The 19,187-nt window shown below is 27.6% G+C and overlaps 3 protein-coding genes across 7 annotated transcripts in view; all 3 read right to left on the bottom strand.

The window, feature by feature from the left end:
* LOC411036 (two pore potassium channel protein sup-9) overlaps positions 1–4,768 on the bottom strand; it is a 116,620-nt gene extending 111,852 nt beyond the window's left edge. Inside the window, exon 1 of the mRNA XM_026440127.1 lies at positions 4,124–4,768. The gene's annotated coding sequence lies outside the window, so the exon portion shown is untranslated. The remainder of the gene's footprint in view (positions 1–4,123) is intronic.
* Positions 4,769–6,978: 2,210 nt separating this feature from the next.
* Positions 6,979–10,387, bottom strand: LOC411037 (gastrula zinc finger protein XlCGF66.1). Of its 5 annotated transcripts, XR_003304560.1 has the most exons (6): positions 8,904–10,387; positions 8,197–8,273; positions 8,007–8,136; positions 7,755–7,909; positions 7,462–7,681; positions 6,979–7,396 (listed from the first exon to the last, which is right to left on the bottom strand). XR_003304560.1 is itself a non-coding variant. In XM_026440207.1 (5 exons), exons 1-5 carry the CDS (start codon positions 10,385–10,387, stop codon positions 7,647–7,649), a joined length of 1,764 nt encoding a protein of 587 aa, XP_026295992.1. In that variant the 3' UTR covers positions 6,979–7,646. The 5 variants fall into 5 exon arrangements, 3 of the variants coding, with proteins under 3 accessions (XP_026295992.1, XP_026295991.1, XP_026295993.1); XM_026440207.1 differs by lacking the exon at positions 8,007–8,136 and adding an exon at positions 8,137–8,149 and having other exon boundaries at positions 6,979–7,681; XM_026440206.1 differs by having other exon boundaries at positions 6,980–7,681.
* Positions 10,388–11,602: 1,215 nt separating this feature from the next.
* LOC100577876 (viral IAP-associated factor homolog) lies at positions 11,603–13,384 on the bottom strand. The gene is made up of 6 exons (XM_016912031.2): positions 13,242–13,384; positions 12,846–13,133; positions 12,499–12,634; positions 12,185–12,413; positions 11,906–12,114; positions 11,603–11,824 (listed from the first exon to the last, which is right to left on the bottom strand). Exons 2-6 carry the CDS (start codon positions 12,846–12,848, stop codon positions 11,688–11,690), a joined length of 714 nt encoding a protein of 237 aa, XP_016767520.1. The 5' UTR covers positions 12,849–13,133; positions 13,242–13,384; the 3' UTR covers positions 11,603–11,687.
* Between the last annotated feature and the right edge of the window lie 5,803 nt (positions 13,385–19,187).

Here is a 19,187-nt window from a genome sequence, read left to right as displayed (position 1 = left end):
CCCTCGACGGAAGAGGTTTAAGAATTAATTTCAACTTTGCACGAATGGACAAAAGGAAGAAAATTACGAATTTATACGAGTTTTCATGTCGAAAAGACGATATAATTTAATTTTTTCCAAATCGATATTGTAATCAAAGGAGAACCAGAGTTTTAATTATTTTTAATAAAAAATTATCAATTAAATATATAAATACAATATATATAATATTAATAAAAATAATAAATATTAATTCAAAGAAATAAATCTCTTATTTTTAAAAAGACTTTACTTAAATGGATTTCTTTGTTGATCGTTTAAAAAAAAATTACTTTTCTATAATATCTTCTACAGAATTTCAATATATTACTATTATTATCAAAGCTAGATAATTTCAATTTCATTTCAATTTAAATTTGTAATTTCCTAAAATATAGTGTACCCTCATTTAGAATCAAGATATTGCAAAAAATCGAGATATCAAGTTTAACTATCATTCAAAAAAATCCAGATATAATACGATAAATGTATGAATTAATTACGAGATGATCTTCCAGAATTTTCAAAATCTTGCTAGTATTAAAACTACTTAACATCCCTATTTTCATTCTTTATTATATAAATTAAGTGCTCCTAAAATTAAATGCCATTTACATAAAAATAATATATTGAAGTTAAAAAAAAAAGGTTATAATTTATAACAATATTGTACATACACATGTTTTTTATCAAGTCTCGATAAAAAGAATCATAAGAAGCTAGCAATGTTCGAAAAAGTTACTTTCGAATATATCGTACCGTTTAGATTGTAAGAGGTTAAAGACAGGACACACCACTTCGAAACTTCGATCCTGAAAGTTCTTTCGATACGTAGAAAGCAAAGACCAGCAGCTTTAAAAGGATCAACACAGAAAACGGTTGATCGAGTTTGAAAGAAAAGCGAAAACGAGGTAACAATGAAGGCGTAAATCTTCTGATCAGACAAAATTTTCTCGTGGACAAATGGAAATTCAATTTTACTTAAATCGTACAATCGAACGATAAATCCCTGAATTTAATAGAAGGAAGAATTTAGAACGGACGCGTGACAATTTCGATTTTGATAGCGATATTGTTAATTCTTTGTTGCTGTGACAACACGTAATTTTTATTCCTAAAAATTGAATTCGACAAATACAACAATATCGTACATATACAATACTTTTATCAATCTAAACGCATATCGCATACGATCGTTGATCAATGTCCTTTATCTTGTACTTGAACTACTGCTGCCTGATCAAACGTAAGCTGTTACTACTTATATTACTGCTGTTACTATTCTCCATTATTATTATACTAATAATTTTTTTTTTTTTAATAATACACTATATTATGTTTTATTATATGTGGAAAAATTTGATCGACTTCTCTCTTTTGTAAACAATTCTTAATAGAATAATTTAACTTTTCAAAAACTGAATGATTAGCCTCGAGTTAATTATCAGATTTTGCAGATATCGTTTATAAATTTTAATAAGCATTTAATATTTCAATTATTACGTGGAATGCAACATGAATATAGGTCCAAGGTCATCAACAATTTATTTTAAGATTCTTAAAATACATCCTTCTTTGCAATATTAAAATAGGTTAACTAAGCTGTTTTTTTCGTGGTTCGATACGTTCCCTCGTGCAGCAAAGTTAAAAAAAAAAAGTTCGCGTTAATGTTATAAACATATATCAAGAGCGCATTTTTCCTGTATACGTACACATGTAACTTCATACAACGAACACTTTAACATCGTGATTGGAAAACATCCAAGTATTATCAACAAGTCTAATCCTACATTGTGAAAATTTAAAAGAAAAAAAAAAAAAAAAAGAAAAGTTAAACAAGATGACACGTTATATAGAAAAGGATTAAATATTTACGGGTAACAGAACCGAGGATAAAGTTGAAAAGAACTGTTGCACGATAACAAAAGGCAAAATGTCTTGGCTTGACAAACATTTCGCCTTGGAGTTTGCGTGCGCTGCGTGTTTGCAAACGACTATTTCGAAGTGCAATTTAATTTTAAGTAGAACTTGATTTTCCTTCGGTCGAGGGGACACGCAATTTCGTGCGGGGGGGGCCGGTTAAAAGCACCAACGATGAGATGCTTTGAAACGTTCACGGAGACCTGTCTAACAAGCTTCTCGATTCGGTGCCGCAACCTATGCTTGACACGTGCTTATCAACGTCACAAACGGGCAGCCAGCGCGCGATGATAACGCAGTTAGGGTGCGACCTAGGGGTGTAGTTTAGAACGCGAGTGAATACGTCCGAGTATCATCGTGTTGACATCTCTAATAGAGTTACCTGGGGATTACTGATGATACGTGTTAGAACGAATTGTCAGAAGAGGATTTATAGTAGGGTTCAACCTCTGTATTTCACTGTTATAATGATTGCTGAGTTATTGAAAATTTGTGTATAATTTTTAATTGTACAAATTATTATAAGAAAGGAAGAATGTTTAAAGAAGAATATAATAAAAATTGTCATTGATGAAAATGAACAGGCTGTTATACTAGATTATAGAAATAGATTAAAATCTTTATATAAATTTAAATATAGAGAGAAAGTAGAAGATTATAAATATCAAGTATAATTGAAAAAATAATTTTTATGCATTGAAACTAAAACCAACAGACATATGCTTTCATCCCCAACGAGTGTTTTCAGGGTTTTAAGTAATATGAACATAGTAATAGCTTTAATATCGCGAAGTACTTCTCACTATGACTCATGTGGACTCGAGTTTCACTATACACCACACGTGGTCGAAATAACTTTCTATCTCCACCTTCCATTAAAATGGAAAAATTTCGATATTGATTTGCAAATATGAGATTTTTACTTATCGATTTCTAAATTTAAAAAAGTTTTATTCTATTCTTTTCTATATTCGATTCAGTGCAAATATTATCAATTTTTTCTCTAATCACATATTTAATATTTCTATTATTTATAAGTTCCTATAATAATTTTTTATTTATTCTTAAGAATAAATTTTATTTTTCGTTTTACATATATCTAAATTCTAAATACGATATTTTAGAATATTGTTTCGGTACAATCTCAGATTTTAGAAATTTTGTTTCCTAATCGAAACGAATTGAAGATTGAAATTAGATTGTTTATTACAAAACTTTGTTCTATACGAACAACATAGCAAACCTATTCTATTAAATGCAATTCAACGAAGTTAAATTTTAATGCAAAAGTTCCTATTACAGAACTTAAACAATACATATTCCATTTTAATATGGAGCATAAGAGAAATACATGCTCTAAAATAAAACTTTTTATAACCTCTTAACACATTTACATGCAATATTTAATTGCATTCCTAATTGAATTTCTTTGATTATAACAAAGTTTGTTCTGTATTAATATAATATAATATAAAACATAATAATATAAAACAATTTACTATAAATTTATTGTATTGAAAAATAAAAAAAAAATTAAAAAAAAGAATTTATTGAAAATAATATCACAAGCCATAAAAATAATTTAATCGTCTATTTACTATGCTTAATATATTATGCAATAAATTTAAATAATTATTTTCAATCAAGCCAATCAAATTTAACCAATATATATATATATATATATATATATATATATATATATATATATATATATATATATTCCAATATAATACTATATGTATCATATATCCATATGATTACAATAAATTCAATTTAATCCTTTTTGTTTCAATATGATGATTTTTCTTATTAAGTTGCGATATATAATTCATAAATATTTAAAAATTTGATAATTAAGTCATCAATTAACTATGGAATAAATAATAATTAAACTAAAAAAACGATGTTTCGGCTCGGCAGACATGCCAACGAGCTCCATAGTAGTTACGGAAAGGATAAACCAGACGATAGAGGCGCACGCGGCACCGGCGACTGACCGACAGACGGATCATCGTTCGAATCGAAGCCAATTATCGGCGTCGGCGGGTATTATCAATTGAATAAGAAACTCAATCCCCGCGGCTAATCGACGGGGATTGAAAAACATCGTTGATATTCGCAATAAAACAATATCCACATCAAACATTAGTCGGAAAAATGAATAAGGATTAGATAGGACTTTTACCTTTCCACGTCACGGCAAGGTGCACGCGAAATCCGACCACGCCATTCTCTCTCTCGAGCACAGCACCGCACTGCACCATATATATACACAAGAACACACTTCAACACATCTCCACCCCTCCCGGACAGCTTTCCTTTCGAATTTTTCTCTGCTGCTTTCGTATTCCCCTCGTTATTTGTCTATTTCTCTAACACCATCTTTGTTTCCCGATTTACCGGTCTCTCGTTGTTTCTCTCAGTATGGCTTTCCTTGTCAAATCCTTTTCACTGTCTCACTCTATTTCTATCTCTATCTCTTTCTCTCTCTCTTTCCCCCTTTATCACCCTCACTATCTGTCTCTCTCTCTCTCTCTCTCTCACCGACCGGCAGGAAACCTCATCGGCCTCCCTTTTCTCCGGCACCTTTTCTTCTTCTCGTTAGGATGGTGAACTGATGACCGAGTCGCACGATATCCGCAGCATCGAAGAATCGTGACGTCCACGGCGTATGTCGACGATACAGGCGACGAGTAGGACGAGGTTAGGAGGAAGAGGAAGAAGAAAAGGAAGCACCTCCCTGCGGCACGCGCGCGCACGAGAGAGAGAGACAATCCAGCATCCAGCTACGCCCGTGACAGCGTTTGGGCAACTACTGAGGACGATCTGCGCGGTTCCGGCGCAAGCATTCGTTCGAATTTTGACCGATCGCGGCGCCACCATAGTTATCCCTTTTTAACTATGATGCGCACATTCTGCATGGTTCACCATTGTCATTTTTCTTAACTATAAAGAATTATTCTATTTCTTTTATAAATGGACCATTAATAAAATATTATTTATTTTGTATTAAATTTAATTTGCTACTCTTTAAATTGAAAAATGTATAAAATTTAATTTTATTAGATATAGGATAATAAAAATTAATATTATAGAGATATTTTATATTTTTTTTTAAATTTCAAATAGAATTGTAATAAAATAAATCATTAAAATTAATAATAAAATTATATATTTTTAAAAAATTGGCATATCTTGAATAATATGTAAACTTTCAATTAAAAAATGTAAAAAGAAATATTAAAGAAGGAAGTTCATTTCCCACGTAATGATCTTTACGATTTAATATCTCCATCCGCTGAAGAATATTTCATAAATACTTATTAGACCTTTAACATTTCCGTTTACTCTTTCCAATGAAAATGTCAGCGTGTTAATCAACAGGATAAAATTAACAAATATCTATCGATTAACAGTAGTAATGATTAAAAAGCGAAACAAAATAATTGTCTCTGCATATCGTAATTAATCAGTTTAAAATATAAATATAAAATAAAAAAGATAAACAACAATAGAATTGATTTAATTTGGATAATGCATAGAATTTTTTCAATTGAAATATATAAATTGTTCCTACAGTAAAAAAAATGGAATTATATTTTATATATTACACTATGACGATATGTTTCTCGATATATTCTAAGATATACGAGAATCTTTTCATGATTTATGAACGAAAACCAACGTAAATAGCAATCCACATCATGATTCGAATTCTGAGATATCTATATTTGATACAACTTGATACAACTCAGAATGAAAATTAATAATGATAGAATGTTAACTATATTAATGATTTACATTAAGAATTTCCATATATATATATGATATTTTTAAAATTGAATTTTGAATTTTGAATTGAATATGATATCTTTAAAAAATATCTTTAGAATTGATATTTTTCACACTTATTTAAATTATTTTTCACTATGATCAAATATCTACATTTTATAATATGAACAGTATATTATTATCTATAAAAATAAAATTTAATTTATTATTAAATTCAAACACCACACACATATATATATTAGAAATTAAAATAGTACTAAATTATATGCTAATTAAATTTTTATTATAACATCAATTTGTACGTATTGAGTATTACAATGTTATCAAAAACAGATACAAAAATAAAATATTACAACTACTGTATAATACTGTTTATACCGAGTTATTACAATTTCAAAAATGGAAAAGGAATGTAAATTTGTATTTTATCAATACAGAATATCTATTAATTTGCAACTGATGATGTTGTTATTTATTTAATATTATTGTATTTTATTTGTTATTTAATTTTATTAATATTATTTAGCATTGAATTTAACACACTAATACTGTATTAAAATATATATAATATCTGATATTATCTTAGAATCATTATATTAAGAATTATATGCAAATATCAAATTTTAATAAAAACTGAAAACAAATACTTAATAAGAAGAAAAAATTTTTTCTAACTGTTTAAGCAGAATTTCTTCATGCAATCTAAGTATTACTAAACTAAACAGAATAGTAATAAAAACAATACCTATATGTATGTTTTTCCTTCATGGTTGTACCATCGGTTGTACATTGAAATATAGCAAAATATATTTGTTTGAAATTGAAAAGTTATCATAATGCACGAAATAATTTCTACGTTACATCACCAGTTGAAGATTAAACATAAATTATATAATATTTTAATTCTTATATCACATATATATTAATCATATATCAAAAATATTTAATTTAAAATATTCATTTGTCAAAATAAATAACACAACTAAATATATTATAGGTTGAGAACCTATGTATATATATAGTATATAATATCGATATTAGAATGTAAATTAATTGCAAACTTTTCAAAATGGTTTCAAAATCGTATAAAACATTACTTTTCCTTTTTAATGTATCAATAATCAATGGTATTTTTTAGTTTATCTTACTATCTACTATTATTTCTAATATTAGTAAGGACCATTTTATAATATTAAAATAATATATCTAAAAAGATAACGTCAGAACATAAATAATAAATATAAATATAAAATTTCTATAATCTAATTAAATTTTTTTAATAAATTTGAAAAACTTAAATAATATTAACGATATTTATTGAGATATAATGAAATCGCGTGAAGATAATGCTGCTTTTGAGAAAACTTAAAGGAATCAAACTATTTTTAAGGTTTGATTTAAATAGAATAACAATCGTAAAAATAAATATGAATACGTATTTTGTAATCCCAGCAGCAATTAATATCATCGTGAAATTTATTACCAATGATAATATTTTATTAACTAATATAAGTTCATAATATAACTCAACATTTACGACTTAATGCCGTTGTTATGACTATGTATATAAGAACTCATATATTTCCTGAAATCTAGCGGTCGCTAAGTAGACGACTGATCAACAGTGCGTAACAATATTTATTGAACATCCATAGAATTGAATTTCCTAGGATAGAAAATTCTGAATGAAATTATATTTATAGGTCAAAGTATACGAATTTTCTTTGGTACCTGAGGACGTCACGTAATTGGAAAATCGATAATAGTGAGATCCATTGAACAATTCTAAACTTTTGTACGGATTTAGAAAATTTCAATTAATATTAACAATTAATTAATATTAAATTTATCATAATAAAATATAGTGACTGAAAATAAATGTATCCTTATCTTTATATAAATACTTATGTATGTACTTAAGAGGTAACATCGTTAGGTGTATCCATACAATCTAAAAATGATAAAAAAATTCACTGAACTACGTCTATAGATTATTTTATTATATATAAGTTATCAAAACTTACCAGGCTCGTTTTTATGACTCTTCATGTGATTCTCGAAAGCACCAAATTTACTATAGATTTTGTTACATACATTACAAACAAATGTCGCGGTACGATTACGAGCATAATGAATGTGATGCACTACTTTTAAATGATGAATTAAAGATGATTTGTGTCTGAAAATAAATTTCTACCAATGTAAACTAATAAATTTTCAAATTTGAAAGTTTTTTATTTGACAAATTTAAATCATCTTTGTTTCTTCTTTTTTACCTATACATTTTAAAGCACATGTCACACTTGAAAGGTTCTTTCAAGCGACCACAATGAATAAAATGTCTATTGAAATGATATTTTCGATTGAAAAGCCTACCGCAACTTTCACAAAGTATTATGTACATACCTGAAAAGAAACACTAATGACAAACACTATACATTATCGTACATAAAATAATAAATTTACCTCCATGTGCTCCTGCTTGATGCATTGCCAACGTACGCGCGTTTGAAAATTTTAATGAACATGATAAACACTTATACCTACAAGCGTTATTCATGCTTTATAAAACGTAAAATTTAGGGAAAGAAAATAAATTTAGAATACATCGTATATTTTACAAAAATTTGTTATCAAAATATATTACTATATAATGTATAAAATATTTCAAAGTATCAAGGTAACTTTGATCATTGAATATCTATTATTTTTAGAAATATGCAAATATTTTATATAACAATTTTTTAGCTGTGTATGGAAGGACGATTAATAATACTACAAATAATTTTTTTATACTGAAAGATATTTAAAAATTTCAAGGTAAAATACCTTTTTAAATAATATGATACTATTTTTTTGTTTAAATAGCAGATATTTAAATAATTTCAATACAATACAAAATTATTATCAGATTTATGTCAGATTGAATTTTTATCTTATTATTTTGCAACATATGATACGAATTCTATATCTTTAAAACTATTAGAGATATTTCAACTGGTCAAAGTTATTGAACCATAAATCTATATATTTTATAAAATATTTTCTTAAAGTATATTTTATTTTAATAAATAGTATGCTTGATTTTTCAATTTTAATGTTTCGAAAAAATTTGAAAAAAATTTTTTTAATACAATTTTCGCATTTCGTAAAAATAAAAAATATTAACTTACTTATCCTTGTTTATACTAGTTCCATTATCGTCTTGAATTTGTAATATATTCGTATCATTTTCCATCGATACATCGTATTCTTTTTGTTTTTGCGTGTATATCGTTTGTTTAAATATTTCAGTCTCGCTATTTTTTTTTTCATCCGAATAACGTTCAAATTCGGTCAATAGTGAATCAATATCATCTGTGATGTCTAAAGAACATTCACTTTCAGTCAATGATGATCTTCTACTGTTATATTCCCTATCATCAGTCAAATATTCATTATATTTAGAAGTATGAAAAGATGAACTATCTAAATTACTCTGTTTAATATCATTAAAAGCTTCTGAATGAATACTAGCTGCACTAGTTTCAATCCAATTTGAAACACAGTCCTCAAAGCAATAATTACAGAAAGAATCAGATGAACACTTTGATTTATTATCACTACTAAATGATAAGTCTTCACTTCTATAATCTGGAGACATCATAAATTTTCTTATTGAAATATTTTTTTCATCTTGTTCATTATCCGTTAAAGAAGAATATAATGTTGTATTACATATGTCAACTTCATTGTCATTTATGTCAAATATGTTTTCATAACTATCACTTTCATGTATTGCACTTAAAGGGTTATATGTTTCATAATTCATTGAATAGCACGTATAACAATCTGAATTATTGTTATAAAATTCATAATTAAATTTATTAAATATTTCATTGCTAGAGAAATCAATTAAATCTTCCAAATCATTTGATTCAATTTCTTTTGAGAATGAAAGATTCTGACATTCAGAATTATAATCTGTCAATATATCCTGGGATATTGAAGGTAAGTATTTCTCCTTTCCTTTATTTTTAAGAATAGATATTTGTTGTTTTTTATTTTGTTTCCTAGAATGATGTTTTAACTTTTTTCCTTGTGTGAGACTTTCTAATGTTTTTGGTTTACCTAATTTTTTGCCTATCATTTTTTTTTTATCATCAACAAAAGAACAAATGCTCCACTTTGGTAATTCATGACAAATATTTGTAAAATTAAGTTCTTGTTTTCTTCTCCTTGATACTCTTTTATGTTTTTTTTCTTTTTTAGCAAATATATTTTCAGATGAATTATATTCTGATATTGAATCAGGATTAAATAAACTTTCATGTTGATCCTTATTTGTTACATCTTTAAAAGAATTTGACTTTGTTGTATCTGTTTCAAAAATTTTCTCTGATTTTGACTTATTTTTTAAAATATTAGGAACTTTACGTGATGTTTTATTTAAAATTGATATATATTGTTTTGTATTAATATCAGGATAATTAATAGTTTTAACATTGTCTAATTCTTCAATATTTTTTTTTTCTTTGTCAATATTAATTTCTTTATTATGCTGTTTCTCTGATATTACATCTAATACTGTATTTGAATAAATATTTTTTGTATTTTTATTATGTAATTTTCTATTATTATAATCGAATTTAAAAAAATTATCTAATTCCTCAAACATTTTCACTAATATTTTTTATAAATTTCAATTAATTTTTTAATTTTATCTATTTACATATTACGTTTATATTACATTGTTTCTTATAGCTAAAAAATATAATATAAACAAAAAATTAAAAAATATATCTGAACATCTTTACATCAAACTATTTTACATATTATGTAAATATAATAAAAAACGAATAAAAAAATTAAATTAAAAAAAATAAATAATTGTAGTATTAAAAATGTGCGAAATATATTCCTATTAGTTGCATAAATAGATGTGCAAAATTTCTTTTCGTTTTACAATTATAATTAACAATTATAATATTTAATAAACTGTTATATACAAGCTTACCTAATTTTCTTAATCATAGTTTAAATAATATGTAACATTGCAATCACAAATATGAACTCACATTTTAAATTTTTTTAAACATTTTTATATTAATTATTATGATAAAAAATATAAATATAACTAATATAAATTTAAAATATTTAATAGTTCGTTCAAGATTTCACTATATGACACTACAAACTTTTATAATCAACGGTAGAAACTAAACTGCGTTCTATGAAATTATACAAAGAAGTATAGCTTCAGCTGTGGTTTACATGTAGATAAAGAAAAGAAATCCGAGAAGTCCTTGAAGGACAAAATGTAAACATAGAATTTATAGCTAAATTTAATGTCAAAAATTTGTGCGTATATGTATTCTTTCTAAATACTTTCGATCCATTTTTCATTATTTATTTCTTCTTTTCTTTATTATTTTTTGGTATTGCTTATATAAATTTTTCACAAAAAAAAAAATATGAATATGATGTCGAACTTCGAATATAGTTATAGAATATATAGAAAGTGATAATACTATTCGATTTTATTGCTATATTAGTCAAATAAAATTCATAATTATATATTATTAATTTTTAAAAAAAGAAATAAAAAGTATGAATAATATATTAGTAAATATTCTATTTGAAAATTTTTATCTCTATGCAAACGAGGTTAGATTTTACGAAATTTTATAATTTTGGAATAAATGTTCCACGTCATATTTTATTAATAATTATGAGAATGTATGTGATAAAGGTGTAAAAAAAAAAAAACAGTAAAAATTATAATTTTAAAATTGATAACGTGATAATAAAATATTTTATTGTGATAATGTGATTATTTATAATGATAAAATTTTAAATAATAAAAAATAATTTGTGTGTATAAAATATGTGATTTTGAAATAAATAAAATAATCAATACTTTATATATAGTATTCAGACAATACATTAGTTTTCTTAAATGTCCAACATAAATAAAATTACCAATCATTACTGTCAGCAACATCATCATTTTCATATCTTAATGAAGAAAATAATACATCTCTGATTTTTGGTTTTGGATCTTTGGTAATTTTTGTTGGTATAGCTTCTGCTTGTCCTAACATCCATTCCAGTTCTATAATAAAATAATAATTTATGTTAATACAAACATAAATGTTTCAATATTTATTAAATGAATTTATAACTGTATTATAACCTGCTTCAGTTAATTTCATGCCTCTTAATTCTATTGGTCCAATAAATTGTTTCACCATATTTCCATTATGATAAATAAAAATTGTAGGAAGATTGCTATCTGGCCAGTTGGGAATGCAAGTAGTAGAAATACTTTTCAAAAATTTGGTTGTAGGAAATTTTTTTGCTAAGTTAATTAAATGCTGATTTATTAATGTGCAAAGTGGAATGCTTAAAAAAAAAAATTGTAATTAGATAAGATTCCCATTTTTAATGTTTTTAAAATAAATTTTTATCATACCCAGATTTATACAAATGAAGTATAACCCAAATATCATCCCCTGCATTATTTACTTCTTGAACATAATCTTCTGCCGATATTTCTTTAACTTCACCATATTTAGATTTGTTAGCTAATTCTTTCATTTCTGCTATTCTTTTTCTCCGATATTCTAATAAAACTTTTTCATCTTCTTCATCCTCTAATTCATCCAATTCATCCAATGTTTTGTTTTCTAAATCATTAGGAGCTATAAAAAAAAGTAAAATATCTACATTAATAAAATTTGAATTAAAATTATTATGTTAATATAAAAGAAATAAATATTTAAATACCACATCCAGTTTTTTCATTTATGGTATTTTCCACAATATCAACTATTTGTTCTTCTGTAACTTCTTTAGGTTTCTCAGGTATAATTCCTTTTCTTCTGAGAATGTCATTCCATTCTGTATCTTCATTTGGATCTTGCTATATTAAAAAAACTTAGGTTATATTAATTTACATATTAAAAATTAACTTAAAATAATAATAAATCTTTAAATACTTTATTTAGAATTGTTTGTATAAATAGTTATAATATATTTAATGTTATATTTTTGATCCGTAACATTTAATATTTCTTATTTAAAACCAGGAATATTCTTTCCATTCTAACCTCTAAAAATACTTTGTTACTTACCATGATGTAAAAATTTAAAAGATTATTTTATGTGCAGAAATAATAATTTTCAATATGAAAATTGATTAATTAATTGAATCAATTTTTAATTAACGAAATGCGTTTCTAATATTTGGATAATTGTGACCGACAGCTGATCATATTTCACAATATATACGTAACAGTTGTATTCCTGTTTCTGGCTTACATGCATTTATAGTATCATGAATGACGCATTCACATTCGAATCTCATTCTATTTTAAAAACTATATTGTTAGTAACACTTCTGTAAAAACCATTTTTAAATTCTGAAACATGAACTTTTCATTTTTATATTTTATTCTAATTATAATTTTATTCTAAATATTTGCTTCCTACTAATGTAATCCATAACAATTTTTTAATAAATAACTTACGAAATAATTCTAATATTCAATACATGTTTTTGTCTCATATCTCTGGTATATCTGCAATATCTTTTATTTTTTTTTATATTAAAAATATATTATAATTTTAAGAGATACGATGAAGCTACATTCAGTTGACATTCCATATCTGGTCTGTAGTCATCCGTGTCGTGTGTAGTAGACCATGTAAATAAGGACAGCAAATAACAAGAGAAGGACAGAGATAGAATAAAAATATTGAAATCAGCGCCATCTCCAGAGTGCCGCAAATGAAACTCAGAAAGAAAGGACAGAAGATAATAAGAAAAGGATAGAGATAGAATAGGAACCAACCACTAGCGCCATCTCTTGAGTGTTAACGGTACCTTCTTGAACATACCTTGGATAAAGTAGAATAGGAATTGACTATCAGCGCCAGTTTAAAAAATTGTTTATATAAACACTCAAGAGATGGCGCTAGCAGTCGGTTTCTATACTATCTCTATCCTTTTCTTGTTATTTTCTGTCCTTTCTTTCTGAGTTTCATTTGCAGCACTCTGAAGATGGCGCTGATTTCAATATTTTTACCCTATCTCTGTCCTTCTTCCACTAATGGTCATTCTTGTCTATCTCGTTCTACCAAATTTACGCGTTTAAGACACAATTCTGATAACTAATTAACTTTATAACTTCTATTATTGATTAAAAATCTTAATAGATTCTCTTATTCGATCCATTTTTTATTGGATTTATTATAAATACACGTAATATATAAAAATAACAATAATCAAAGAATGTATCAAAGAAAATAGATTTTTAAAATCTATTGATTTTATCATTTTTTTCTGAATGGATTAAATATTTTTATTAATAATAATAATAATTATTTCTATCACAATAAATAAATAACATTCTGAATATTCTAATTTTTTTCACACATTTTTTTTAGAAAATAAGACAAAAGATCCAGTTAAATTGTTGAGTCTACATCGTACCTCACATACGATGATAAAATAACAAATAATTGGTAAAATCGACCTAATCGATACTTATTTATATGGAATACAATACTTAATACGTATTTACGGCTATCCTCATTGACTACATTCAGTCGATTGTAATCAGGGAAACCGGTTGATCGTGCAGCTGTGCTGGACCACGGCCATGTTTTGTATCCCGAACCAAATACCTAAAACCAGTTTGGGGCATCACCTCGATAATATTTATAGGTATAAGGAATGATAATTTCCGTCAGTAACGGTACAATCTTAATACCAAATCGTACGCCATATTTGAATTTATGCAGATTAGATCATTTCTCATTTAAATTTCTTTTTTTCTCTCTTCCATATCATTTATACATATTAAATTTTAATCCAACAAGTTAATTTAATGAAACGAATTTTATTTAAATTTTACATTAACGAAATCAACGTACAGTGTAAATATTTTTATTTCATTTCGGGAAGAAGTTTTTTTAATATAATAAGTTTCGTAAGTCAATCAATAAAATTTACATTCTGCGCGCCATTTTTCGAATTTTCAACTCGATCTCCGTTCAATATTCAAATTTCACGAATATGGAGGGAAGAGAGAGGAAAGGAAAAGGAATAGCAATTTTTTGATTGCCATTAATTGAAACAACGATTAATTTCTCTTTGAGATTTAAAGCTTAACGCACAACGTAACGTTGCTCAATCCGTTTTCGTAATGCTTTCACGTGTGTCACGTGCATATCTTTGTACGGATTACTTTTGTTGGACGGATCACAGTAAAAGTAATGGGTTTCCTCAATGGCGGTAGCCAAATTGCAGAAAAACACGTATATATACCTTCCTTGATTGTCGATGAATGAAAGTGAACACGTGTTTCTTTCTATTCTATTACAAAAATAATTTGAAGAAACAAAAAGTGACACGTTAATCCGATTAATTCTGATCGATGGAATCTGATCATTGAGCTTTTAAACGCTCGATAAAAAGAAAAATACGATCGATATCATTTTAATTGAAAATTTATTACACTTGATAAAATAGACTGAATTATGAGATGACTATCTCATTTATCTTGTGGGTAAGATAAAAGAAAATAAAATTTACTTTTTATTTTATTTTTCCACCAACTTGACTTTCGAATTAAATTTTTATAAAATTATCATTTATCGTAAATTAAAATTTATTTTAACGTTTTCTATTTCTAAATTTCGATGTATATTATGTATATATTCTTTTTTTAAGTTAAATTTTAGAAAAATTATTTAAACGATATCATCATAACATCTCAATTATATTTAAATAATTTAATTTCGCTGCAAACAAATGTAACTTTCTATAACTGAAAAGCTTAACTTGTTATTCGAATATTTAAATAATCATACGATCATACGACTGAATAAAATAAGATAATACATTTTCTTCTTTTTCTTTACTCAATTAAGTTAAATATCACTTCGATCAAATGATCGAGGATAAACCTTATTTTGAAAATTTCTTCTGAGATTAAAATCTGAATTTATATATAACGAGATAGGCTCGTTTCGTAAGACAAGATAACATTTTTAGGAAGCGAAAAATTGTGAATCCCTGAAAGATTTATCTGTGAAATTGGCGCAATGGGAGGAAGGGAGCAGGAAAACAAACTGACCAAAGCTTCCCTTGCGTGAATATACATTGGCGCGCACCGTCTGTCGTTATTGTTTTCCATTGTTGAGCTCTTTTCTTTTTTCTTTCTTTCTTTCTTTCTTTTTTTTTCTTTCTTTCCTTTTTTCGAAAGCATTGTTCGGCGAAGCGAAGCACTCGTGTTCGTTTCCGGTTGCGTGCCAGATTAGAACTTAACCCTGTATTTAGGCGTGCACAAACCAACGATTCAATGGAATTTCTGTCATTTATGCGCGATTACGTATCACGCTGGTGTTAGAGCAATTGTCGTGAACAAAACAACTGTTTAACAGGATGCAACTATTTCATTTCATCCGTATTTCCACCATTATACCAGATGAAAGGATGTCATTCATCATATACATTAATCATATTGTTGATATATCGATAAAATTCCATTTGTTCAGAAATGGTAAAAATATTTTTTTTCCCTCTTCACATTCATCCAATGTGAAAGTGATATACGATTTCTTAGATCACTTGCTACAAAGGAAAGAATTTTGAGGATGATTTTAATTTGTAAAAAAAAAAAGATATTTTATTATGATCTTCCTTTCCATCGTTCATCCAGAATGAAATTCATCACATAGTAGAAAGTCCAGTTATTGTCTTGCTTCGACTTGTGTCACAATCTCTAGTTACCTTCTTCGTCCATACCTGTCTGCGGTCAGATGTATCGAAGCTTCTCCTATCCCTCTCTTTCCTCGAATTACGCGCTTCTCAATTCTCGATGAATGTTGAAAATACCAATCCAAAATATCTATCCTTGTTAACGTTTCGTTTTAGACACTCTAAAAGTGTCTAAAAGTGTCTCTAATCTCTGCAAAAATTTCCAATTCTTCCATGTATAACAACAATCAAGAGAATCGCTTGCCGATAAATCTTTACTTCAAAACGACGATGCAAAGATTGCAGCAACTTTTCACTTTCATCAAAAATGAAAAAATCTTTACCATATTAAAAATTCTTATTACTCTCTAAATCTCTAAAAATAAAGTCCATGGAAGGAACTACAACCATTCGAAAAAAGATTACAAAAGATTATATTAACCAACCGTTATCTTCGATGAAATATAAATCACGTAATAAATGTTGTTAATAAAATTCCAAGTATCGAGAAAGATTAGAAATTAAAAATTCAATTAGCAAGTTAAGAAACGATTGATCGATTTAATTTCCATATTAAACGTACCGTATCGAGATCAGCGACTAATTATCACAGATCCAGTTGCAATTCACACCAGTGCGTAAATATCCTGTGCAAGTTTTTCTTCTCCCTCTCTCTCTCTCTTTCGATACTAAAACACAGAGAAATACCGTAGAAGAAATACAGCGCGCTTCTTTCAGGTGCGTTTCACGATAACAACCGATATATTTTACAGCCTCCTTGCAGTCGGGCTTGGCTCAGATAGTGTAGTGCGCGAAAACGTGAGCATACGTAAGGGAATAAGCAGGATGTGGTGTGTATTTACAAATCACGATGTGCGGCACGCACGCACGCACGTAAACGTCCGCGTATCCTGGATCTTGGTGGCCTTTTTGCAATCTGTTTAATGATCCTCCGCATAACTCTGGTTAAGAAAACGGCCGCTAACGAATGCAGAATTTCCTCCTTCCATTAGGAGGAGGGTAGGAATTGTTCGTCCTTGCGTCCTCCGAGACGTGGCAACTGACGTTTTCCAACTTTCTCACTCATCCTTTGTTGGCCGAATTCTCTAATTATTATCGTACAGAATTATGCACGAGGTGTCGCGAATATTTTTATAATATTCTTCTTGCAGATCCATCTTGCGCATCGATTAATAATTTTCTTAATTCGTATAAGTTATTCATTGTATTTATAAACTTGATAAAAATAACCTGAAACGAACAATCTGTTAGACAAGAAAATTACTTTCAAAATCTATATCGTGAAATTTTAAAGTGCTTAACAAAAAAAAAAAATGAAATTTCCCATATGAGAAGGAAATTGATTATAGTGTAAGTTCTCAAGTGTCTCGAGATTATGGTTCATTGAATGACAAAATTACCTTCAAAATTTATATCGTGAAATTTCAATGCGATTAAAAAAAATAAACGTTTAACAAAAAGAAAAAAAAAAAGAAATTTCCCATGTGTAAAAGAGAAATCGAAGAAATTATAGTGTAAGTGTCTTGAGATTATAGTTCATTGGATGATATTTGGTTCATTGGATGACAAAATTATCTTCAAAATCTATATCGTGAAATTTCAATGTGATTAAAAAAAGTAAACAGCGCTTAACAAAAAAAAAAAAGAAAAAGAAAAAAAATGAAATTTCCCATATGTGAGAAGGAAATCGATTATAGTGTAAGTTCTCAAGTGTCTCGAGATTATAATTCATTGGATGACGAAATTACCTTCAAAATCTATATCGTGAAATCAATGCGATTAAAAAAAATAAACGCTTAACAAAAAGAAAAAAAAAAATGAAATTTCCCATATGTAAAAGAGAAATCTAAGAGATTATAGTGTAAGTGTCTCGAGATCATGGATGATATTTGGTTCATTGGATGATAAAATTATCTTCAAAATCTATATCGTGAAATCAATGCAATTAAAAAAAGTAAAACGTTTAACAAAAAAAGAAAAAAAATGAAATTTCCCATATGTGAGAAGGAAATCGATTATAGTGTAAGTACTCAAGTGTCTCGAGATTATGGTTCATCGAATAATATTATCAAAGTACAACTATCGAATCGATATTAGAATTCATTTTCAGAATATAATTCATTTCAATTCCAAACCAGCATCCGGTTAAGTCATGGAGATATTTCATCGATGTGAAAAGAAAAAGAAAAAAGAAAAAAAAAAAAGTCAACGTGAAAATACAAATATATCGTATTGAAGACACGTGTAGTTGGGCGTTTCCTTGCTCGCTTGTTTCGGAATTTGCATAATTACGCGTGTGGCATCACAATAGGGCGGAAGGGAAAGGGAAGGGAATGCAACGACCTTGGTGGATGCGCGCGCGAGATAGGGCCCGTAGAGGATGGGCGCGTACGAAGGGCAAAGATGGGAGAAGGGGAAGGGAAAAGGTACGTCCGTGACAAAATTTTTCGGTAGCTCTAGCGGTGTATTCGTTTCGGGAACTCAGCCCGGCGGAAATTTGAAGTTAGTTGCATTCCTCGCGGCCTCGACCGATCCAGGGAAGGGATAACTTCATTCGGATGATTCGTTAATTGCTCCCTTCCTCCAAATGAAAATGTAATTTTCACTCTGCCGCCGATTGGCTTCGATTCGGCGGCTTAATTGGATTTTAATTGTGAATCCTTTAAGGGCGGCGCGTAAGGGCTGCGAT

Source organism: Apis mellifera, linkage group LG4 (assembly GCF_003254395.2).
Source record: "Apis mellifera strain DH4 linkage group LG4, Amel_HAv3.1, whole genome shotgun sequence".
NCBI classification, from domain to species: Eukaryota; Metazoa; Arthropoda; class Insecta; order Hymenoptera; family Apidae; genus Apis; species Apis mellifera.
This window is presented reverse-complemented; position numbering and strand designations above follow the sequence as displayed.